General features: G+C 44.4%; 1 protein-coding gene across 1 annotated transcript; it reads left to right on the plus strand.

The window, feature by feature from the left end:
- The first annotated feature begins 599 nt into the window (after positions 1-599).
- MGC107780 (protein) lies at positions 600-9,543 on the plus strand. The gene is given in 8 exon segments (NM_001015692.1): positions 600-718; positions 2,957-3,070; positions 4,678-4,731; positions 5,011-5,058; positions 5,924-6,051; positions 6,642-6,771; positions 7,408-7,542; positions 8,492-9,543. Coding segments are annotated over 8 exon segments (927 nt in total). The 5' UTR covers positions 600-648; the 3' UTR covers positions 8,740-9,543.
- The last annotated feature ends 712 nt before the right edge of the window (positions 9,544-10,255 follow it).

Genomic DNA, 10,255 nt, shown 5'->3' on the forward strand with positions numbered 1-10,255 from the left:
GCAGCCGTTCCTGCACTGGTACAGCTGGGGTGTTTGCTACAGAAACCCTACTATAGTTTATATAAATACCCCGCTGTGTAGCCCCGGGGGCAGCCATTCCTGCACCGGTACAGCTGGGGTGTTTGCTACAGAAACCCTACTATAGTTTATATAAATACCCCGCTGTGTAGCCCCGGGGGCAGCCATTCCTGCACCGGTACAGCTGGGGTGTTTGCTACAGAAACCCTACTATAGTTTATATAAATACCCCGCTGTGTAGCCCCGGGGGCAGCCATTCCTGCACTGGTACAGCTGGGGTGTTTGCTACAGAAACCCTACTATAGTTTATATAAATACCCCGCTGTGTAGCCCCGGGGGCAGCCATTCCTGCACTGGTACAGCTGGGGTGTTTGCTACAGAAACCCTACTATAGTTTATATAAATACCCCGCTGTGTAGCCCCGGGGGCAGTGTAAGGGGGAAGTGTAAGTGCCAAAAAGAAATCAATTTTTTTTTTAATGCTTAATAGGGTTGAATGTGGGGAATGAAATGTCAGGAAACAGGAAAGGCGGAGAGAGTTATTTCCTCCATAGCGCGGAATTCCCTCTGAGAGTCTGGAATCAAGCCTGGGGGACAGACTGAGGATCCCTCCCAGCACCCATAGGGGAACATGCAGACTCCGGGGCTTGTGGTATTTTGGTTGGTGGCTGCGCTCAGTAATGGTGACGACTCCTGTCCAGGTAAGTCACTGCTGACCAATGAGATTTGTTACATTTATATTTCTCTGCCAGCACATGTGACCCACCATTGGTTTAAACATTAGTGTTAAGTTGAGAGCTGACAGATTAATACAGGCGGGTTTAAGGCCAGGCAAAGAGGGCATATTTCCTTGGCCCCCGGAATCACAGGGGCCCGTTCATTGATTGTTGATAATCCCAAGGGAAATTCAGTTCCCCGTCGTCTTTTGTTAAAAGTGTGTTCCTTCTCTTTACCAACAGTTCCCCCAGTTCTCTCTTCTTTTATTCTTGCATCCTTTAGGGTGAAGACACACTGAGCTACTTAGTAGCAGCTACTTGTCACGGCTACTAAACGCCAGAAAATCCCCTGCCATAGACAATACTGAGAATTGCCCCTGCTAAACACACGTAGAGACAGTTATCAGTAAATGATCAGCATTGTCTGTTTTAGTAGCCGTGACAAGTAGCTGCTACTAGTAGCACTGTGTGTCTTCTCCCTTAATCTGTTGCTTCTTTTTCTTCTTCCAACTGATTTCCAACTTGGCTTTTTCTAAATTCCTTTCTGTGCATTTTTGGAATATTTCCCTTTCTTTTTTCTGTTTTTGACCCATTTTGTCCCAATTCTTCTTCTCTTTTCTCCTTCTGTGCCTTTTCCCCCCTTTTGGCTGCTTTCTACTTTGTTCTTTAGGTTTATGCGTCACACACACTATGGGGCTGATTTACTAATCCACGAATCTGAATGGGAAAAATTGTAGCGACTTTTTCATAGCCATTATGACTTTCGTGAATTGTCGCAACTTTTTCATAGCCAGTACGACTTTCGTGAATTGCCGCGACTTTTTCATAGCCAGTACGACTTTCGTGAATTGTCACGACTTTTTCATAGCCATTATGACTTTCGTGAATTGTCGCAACTTTTTCATAGCCAGAACGACTTTCGTGAATTGTCGCGACTTTTTCATAGCCAGTACGACTTTCGTGAATTGTCACGACTTTTTCATAGCCATTATGACTTTCGTGAATTGTCGCAACTTTTTCATAGCCAGAACGACTTTCGTGAATTGTCGCGACTTTTTCATAGCCATTACGACTTTCGTGAATTGTCGCAACTTTTTCATAGCCATTATGACTTTCGTGAATTGTCGCGACTTTTTCATAGCCATTATGACTTTCGTGAATTGTCGCAACTTTTTCATAGCCAGTACGACTTTCGTGAATTGTTGCAACTTTTTCATAGCCATTATGACTTTCGTGAATTGTCGCGACTTTTTCATAGCCATTATGACTTTCGTGAATTGTCGCAACTTTTTCATAGCCAGTACGACTTTCGTGAATTGTCGCAACTTTTTCATAGCCAGTACGACTTTCGTGAATTGTTGCAACTTTTTCATAGCCATTATGACTTTTGTGAATTGTCACGACTTTTTCATAGCCATTATGACTTTCGTGAATTGTCGCAACTTTTTCATAGCCAGTACGACTTTCGTGAATTGTCGCGACTTTCGTATTGAGCGATCGAAAAAGTCGCAAAATACCGATCATTACGAAAAAACACATTCGGACGCTTTTCGGACGTTCGTGGATTAGTAAATGTGCCCCTATGTTCATTTTATTTCAGGAGCCATATTCTCTTCTCTTACTAAAAGAGTTAACTCTAGCTATGGACTGGGTCTGTAGAGAGTTGGGGCCGGGGAGGATTTCCCCGTCCATTGGATAGGCATGGCCCCTGTTTGGGGTGTCTCTTGGCTTCTGGTCACCCCAAGAATCTGCATCTTTGGAGTCTACTCACTGGAGTGGGTGAATGGTGCTAAAGAGGGAGAAGTAAAACTAGCTAATGTTAGGGCTAGCTCCTGTTATAGGAAGCAATAGATAGGATAAGTTTAGTTAGTAGAGCAGCCAGAGGCTCCCACAAGGAGAGCAGAAGGGTTAGAATCCTTGGCATCACCCACCAGTGTAGGGACTCAACCACATAGAGAGATGCCAAGGGGAGCAAAACTGTTTGGGCCTTCAGACATCTATTGAGTGAGTACTACAACTAGCAGTAACTAATGCCCTACCTGTGCCCAAGTCATCAGGTAAGTAATTACACTGAGATACAAAATTCTGTTTCTGTTTATAACATTTCTTCCCTTCATAACTAGCAGACATATCATAGTGAGAAGGGTCTGCAGAATAACATGAGACTGGGAAGGACTTTGCTTCTCTTTTTGTCAGTATTTTGCTGCTTTTCTCTCCGTGCAGAAGTGAAGGTTGTGGGAGTCGGAAGCTCTGACAAACTAACCATCCTCAGGGGGTGCCCGGGGGCTGCAGGGGTTCCTGGGTATAAAGGTGAAGCTGGAGCTTCAGGGGAGAAAGGTGAGTGGGATTCTGCCAGTTACAGGCGACTGACTGACGTAGCTCCCGGAGTAAACACACAGCAGACTGACGCTCAGCCAACTCCCAGGAGCATGTTTTGCCCTTTGCCACAATGCCCTGCTGATTAGCTCTCTGTTACTATGGAATGGTGCAACATGATCGTTTAGATTGTTGGTTGTGAAATTGTGGAATAAACATAACGCAGGTTTAAGGTCATTAACCTTTCAAAACCCCTTGGTACATATGTTGCTGCACTACCCTAGGAAATGCTCAAATCTGATTGGTCAGATAGAATGATGGGCTGTTGTAGGAACAAAATGCAGTTGTTTTTTTTACCAAGTGTGGTTGTGGATCAGAGAATGGTTCCTGGGAAGTTTTGTTGCATTCCATGGCCAAATGCAAAAAATGAGACAAGATGTGGGGCCCCATGTTTAATTACCCAGAACTGTCTGTTGATGTCCTTGTGGGTAAAAAGTATCTTTGCATTCGGTTGTAGAATGTCCTAACTAGGGTTGGCACCTTTTAACAAGTAGTTTAGTGGCAGAGGTGGGGGCAGACTGAGGGGGCGGGGCAGAGACGTGAATGGGTGGGGATGTGGCGTGAATGGGTGGGGATGTGACGGGAATGGGTGGGGATGTGACGGGAATGGGTGGGGATGCTACATGAATGGGTGGGGATGCGACGGGAATGGGTGGGGATGCGACGGGATGCGACGTGAATGGGTGGGGATGTGACGGGAATGGGTGGGGATTTGACGTGAATGGGTGGGGATGTGACGTGAATGGGTGGGGATGTGACATGAATGGGTGGGGATGTGACGGGAATGGGTGGGGATGTGACGGGAATGGGTGGGGATGTGACGGGAATGGGTGGGGATGCGACGGGATGCGACGTGAATGGGTGGGGATGTGACGTGAATGGGTGGGGATGTGATGGGAATGGGTGGGGATGCGACGGGATGAGACGTGAATGGGTGGGGATGTGATGGGAATGGGTGGGGATGCGACGGGATGAGACGTGAATGGGTGGGGATGTGACGGGAATGGGTGGGGATGCGACGGGATGAGACGTGAATGGGTGGGGATGCAACGTGAATGGGTGGGGATGCGATGTGAATAGGTGGTGATGCAACGTGAATGGGTGGGGATGCAACGTGAATGGGTGGGGATGCGACGTGAATGGGTGGGGATGCGACGTGAATGGGTGGGGATGCGACGTGAATGGGTGGGGATGCGACGTGAATGGGTGGGGATGCGACGTGAATGGGTGGGGATGTGAGTTAAATTGGACCCTAGCAATGCGATAGCTGCTAAAATTCTAAATAAGAGAGAGCTGCTGAACAAAAAGCTAAATAATTAAAAAACACAAATAATAAAAAATGAAGACCAATTGCAAATTGTCTCAGAATATCACTCTCTGCATTGTACTAAACGATAATTCGAAGGTGAACAGGGATCTGTAGGCCTGTCTGCCGAATCGTTGACATTCTATAACCCACGTGGGGTTCTGTGCAAAGTCCCAAACCCTGATTATCTTACAGAACTGAGATGTTACAGCTCCAAATACATAATTTTCGAATTCTATTTTTTTTATTTCGTGTATTTAAGGTCAAAGTGGATCCAAGGGGGAACCTGGGAAGGCTGGCCCACAAGGGCAACAAGGTTGGTTAAAACTATCAAGTGACTGCAAGTAATTCATTTTAATTAAAGGGGAAGTAAATTAAAAAAAAAATTGTCTAATTAAGGAAAATGTAATTCTAGGCAACTTTCCAATATACATTCATTAAAACCCAGTTGTAACACTATATAGGGGCACATCTGAGATCTGAATTACGGAAAGACCCCTTATCCAGAAAACCCCAGGTCCCGAGCATTCTGTATAACGGCTCCCATACCTGTACTAGGTTACTGTATATGTTACATTATTTGCTTTGCTTTTAGGACAGAAAGGAGACAAAGGAGACGGAGGAGCCCCAGAACAATTTTATGGTAAGTGCCAAACTGTTAATTGGGCCCATTGAGGTGTCTATGGGCTACGGGTTTTCCCAAAGCTCTGCTGTATCAGTGGGGTTATACAGCACCTTCATTTAGATGTTTTGTTGTGTTTTAAAGGGGCAATATACATCTGTATGCAACCTAAGCCCAATAATCACACATATTCACACTCCTGGCCTCCGGTCAAAAGCCGTAAGGGAGAATGCTGGGAATTGTTGTGCAATAACAGGTGGAGCATTAGACATCTATGATTACTTTTCACCCCCAATGGCGACTTTGCTGCATTCCCAGGGTCTCCAGTTTGTTTCAGCCTGGTATAAAGGTGTGTTTCTGAGATGCACATGTATTTACCGTCATATTTAAACAAATAACTTTTAAGATGAGCTAGAGGATGCTATTCTGCTACAATTTACAATTGGTCTTAATTTTCTATTATTTGCCATTTTTGAATTATTTAGCTTCTTGTTCGGCAGCTCTCCATTTTGGAATTTCAGCCGCTATCTGGTTGCTAGGGTTCAATTTAACCTAGCAACCAAGCAGTGATTTGAAAGAAAGACAGGAATATGAATAGAGGAGGGCCTAAATAAAAAGATAAATAATATAGAATAAAATTGTAGCCTCGCAGAGGAATATTTTTTTGGCTGGAGGGGTGAGTGACCCCCAGTGACGCAGAAGAAAAAGGCAAATAAAAAAAACCTATACAAAATAAAAAATGAAGACCAATTGAAAAGTTGCTAAGAATAGGTCATTCTATAACATACTAATAGTTAACCTAAAGGTGAACCACCCCTTTAAAGGAGCGGGCAGTGCTTTGATGAACAGAACCTATAGTGCCAGTAATATCCCCCTTTACCCCCAGCTGCCAGGAACTGCAAGGAACTGCTGGATCAGGGGGCAATTCTGAGCGGATGGTACAAGATTTACCCCGATGGAGAGAGGCCTCTGACTGTGCTTTGTGACATGGACACTGATGGAGGGGGATGGATTGTAAGCTTCTGAATTAGCTTCTATTATGGTGCAGACATTGATATTCTGAGACAATTAGCAATTGGTCTTCATTTTTTATGGTTTTTCAGTTATTTAGCTTTTTGTTCAGCAGCTCTCCAGTTTGGTATTTTAGCCACTATCTGGTTGCTAGGGTCTTAAATTTACCTTAGCAACCAGGCAGTGGTTTAAACAAGAGATGGGGATATGAATAGGGGAGGGGCTGAATAGAAAGATAAGGAATAAAAAGTAACAGTAACAATAAAACTGGAGCCTCACAGAGCAATAGGGTTTGGCTGCCGGGGTCAGTGACCCCCATTTGAAAACTGCAAAGAAGCAGAAGAGAAAGGCAAATAATTCAAAAACCAAAAAAAATAAATAATGAAAACCAACTGCAAAGTTGCTAGGAATAGAGCATTCTGTAACATACTAAAAGTTAACTTAAAGTGAGAACCATGTAGCCGTAGCTAAAACCAGTGATTTGCTGCAAAAACAAAATGAAGTCTGACCCCAGATACAGAAGGTTTGGCAATGACCTTAGGTCTCTGTAATTCTGTGTTCATGATCCCCAACGCGCTTTGGCACTATCCCAGGTTTTCCAGAGAAGATGGGATGGCTCCGTTGACTTCTTCCGAGACTGGGACTCCTACAAGAAAGGGTTTGGGAGTCAGCTGAGTGAATTCTGGCTTGGGAACGACAACATTCACACTCTCACATCGGCAGGTACAATGGGGAATATCAGGGGGTACCCTGGCACTGCCAACATTCTAGGAATGTACTCAATTCGGTTCAGAATTCAGCCAAGATCCAGCCTTTTTCAGTAGGATTCAGATTTGGCCAAATCATGTGACTTTTTTGTCACATAAACACAGAAGTTGAGGGCCGGGACCCACCAGGGTTTTCCCGTATCCCACTGGCCCAGTCTGACACTGTTGTTTTCTATGACTGCTCTCTACCTGCAGTATGATCAGATTCTAGTCACTAAATGATGATAGAACTTCAGAGGTTGTCATTCTTTGATGCTCCACTGAGAGAGAAGCCATAGAGTTTTACCGTATAGGTGACAGTAGTTATATAATCTGCAGTACATCCCGAAGGTGCCCGGCTCCTAAGAAAACAATTGTTTTAGGAAGTCCCCACATGAATACCTGGGGAAAGACCAACACATTCTGACAGATAGTTTGGAGTAAATAAGTGCCAAAGGACAATAATCTAAATATTCCCAATTGACTATTTTGACAAAGAATCTCATCTATGAAAGTGTAACCCTTATACTAAACCATGAAAGTTGTCTGATTCGTTGGTAGAAACCAGGCTGGTACCCAGTATTTATATTGACTCCTGTGTTTAACCCCGTAGGCACCTATAAGCTTCGCATCGATTTCACAGACTTCGAGAATCAGAACAGTTTTGCAGCTTATGATTCCTTTGCAACACTGGGAGAGAAGGATAATTACAAACTGATCCTTGGGGCTTATTCTGGGGGCACTGCAGGTAAATATTCTACAGTATCGGTACCGGTACGTTCCTACACCAATAAGAGCACAGTCACACACAGCAGATGATCCAGGTTCCTCAGCCTGCAGGCTACGAAAAATGGATTATCCACATGTGACATGTGCGCTAAAGATGTCCCATGTACTATAAGATCTGATTGTTTGGAGAGGTCGCCAAACATGCAGATCTTTCCCCCCCATATACCAATATCGTGCTAATGTGATCGTTTGGACCTTGTGGCCACTAGCGAAGTGCGAGTCAGTCCGAAACCCCGGGTTGGGCAGGTTTGGCCTGACACTTGCACAACATATTCGGGTCGCGGCCAAGCTCTTCCTTACGCCCTCCCCACCCGTAACCTAACTGTGCCCCACTTTCACATCCGTCCGCATCTATTTATAGACGCGATCCTGCCCCACCACATGTGTCAGAGATGGGGCAGTTTGAGCGCAGGTATATAAATAGGCGAGGTTGCCAAACGAGCAAATTTTTCCCCGATATGCCCACCTTGGGTGGGTGATATCTTTCTAAAGCGATCGTTTGCCCCCCCCCCCCCCCCATCATTGAGCTGATACAATCCCCAAGCCTATGAAAAATCAAGCCTGTCCAATCGACAGGAGTGAGGCCTGAATCAATGAGCCAATGTGGTCCTCAATCCGATGGGAAAATCAAGCCTCATAAAGTCACGGAGGCCCATCAGAGGGCCCCATACACAGGCAGATTAGCTGCCAAATCAGTCTGAAGTATAAACGCAGGCAATGCCTATGCTCCAAAAAGCTTATTGTGCCTGCACTCTGAGCCATTGCATTGGCCTGGGTGCAGGAACACGGAGAGGATCTCAACACACTCGTGCAGTTTTGTGCCAAAATCCACTGTGTTTATTGCCTTCTTCTCTCCTCAACTCAAATTAGGATTGAAAAAATGATTAATACATTTGTTATTTGTACAGGAGACTCTCTCAATCATCACCGCAACTGTCCCTTCAGTACCAAAGACAGGGATAACGATTTCCATAACATTAACTGCGCTGACACATTTAAAGGTGGTTGGTGGTACGGAAGCTGCCATGACTCCAATCTGAATGGACTGTACCTAAGAGGGAAACACTCCAACGAAGCTCTCGGCATCAACTGGGAAACCGGCAAGGGGAACGGCTACTCTTACAAAGTAACAGAAATGAAATTTAGGCCTAAATAACATTTATATTTACAGGCTGCATAAGACATGCAAAGCAGCCTTCCCTTCTGTACCCAACATTTCACTATAATGTATATAACATAAACGGTTATAAGCAGGTCCAACTCCTGTGTAAAAGACAAGATTAGTAGATCCTCGTGAGGCACACATACTAGGCCTTGGACATTGGGTATTGACATAACAAAGACATAAATACAACCATTACTGACCTTCCAGAACCAGAAGATGTTCCAGAGAATGCAGCAGAACTACATCTCCCTTTCCGTATGATGTAGAATAGAAACCCCAGACGCTGACTGCTATATAAGTGCTGTATTCTTAAAGGAAAAGTAACATCTAAATTCCATTGGCAAATAAGTTTATTAAGTTTTTTTAAACTGGCATTAGAATCAAACTTGCCAATACCATGTTTGTGCTTGGCTACAATATATCAGGACCTTTTTAATGACGCCCAATGGACTTTGCAAGTTCACTGGATCTGAATGTTTCTAATTATTAAACTGAAAGTACATTGTTCTGGAATGTTTTCCCGAGTCCTCGAAAGTCAGGCAAATATTTTAACAAGTTCTGGCTTTGTTCTTGTGTGAATTATTCTCTGTTTGTAACTCTGCTGGAAACCTGACGATTCCACCGACGTCTGTTATCGAGCGAGAAAGTAAATATTGTTCCTGCAAAGTTGCATTCCCGCAGGTAACAGTGCTTTCCAATGAGTGACCCACGTTCCGAGCAAACTGCACATCGCTGCAAATCTATATAAATCCGTGCAGATTGCCAGCTCTCCGAATTAAAGTGCATTGAAATGTGTATGCAAGTGTATGCTGGTCGCTTATTGGAATACGGTGGCTCAATAGGAACATTTCTTTTGTGTGCAAAACAGAGGATATCTGGGAAGGAAATGTAGTTTCACTCCTGGAATTTCTATTCTGATCCATTTGCATTTTCATTTTCCTTTCCTTCATTCTCATTCCTTATCAATTTCACTGTTCCTTAAAAGGAAAGTTCATTACAAAAATGTTTGTATATATTTTATGGTTACCATTCGTACGATGGGGATCTACCCTGTTTCAGAGCTGCTGTCCCCATGGCAATCGTCACCGTTTGGTGAAAAAACCTCCATGAATTCCCTGGATCATCAGCCATTCAAGCAGCCAGCTTATTAGGTCCTTCAGCACAGAAGACATCAGTGTGTAAATTGGCCAATCAGGGAGCCACGAGCAGCACCACATTCCACCATTCACTGTAAACTTGAAATGCCTCCCTCATTGGTCAATTTGTAAGCTGAAGTCCTCTGTCCCGAAGGACTGCGATACTTTTTTCACCCAAAGGTCTGCTCTACTCCATAATTGGGGGCGTGCCTGTCAAAATGGGCGTGGCTTAAACATTTGCCGCCATTTTTACCTCTGTCCCCGGAGTTTACTCCAAAAATCTAGTCACCTTAATATATTTGTATAAGTTGGTCATATCAACCTCTGTGGCCCCTCATTTCTCAGGGGCCTAACCCCCAAATAGTCAGGGC

This window comes from Xenopus tropicalis, chromosome 4 (assembly GCF_000004195.4).
Source record: "Xenopus tropicalis strain Nigerian chromosome 4, UCB_Xtro_10.0, whole genome shotgun sequence".
NCBI lineage: Eukaryota > Metazoa > Chordata > Amphibia > Anura > Pipidae > Xenopus > Xenopus tropicalis.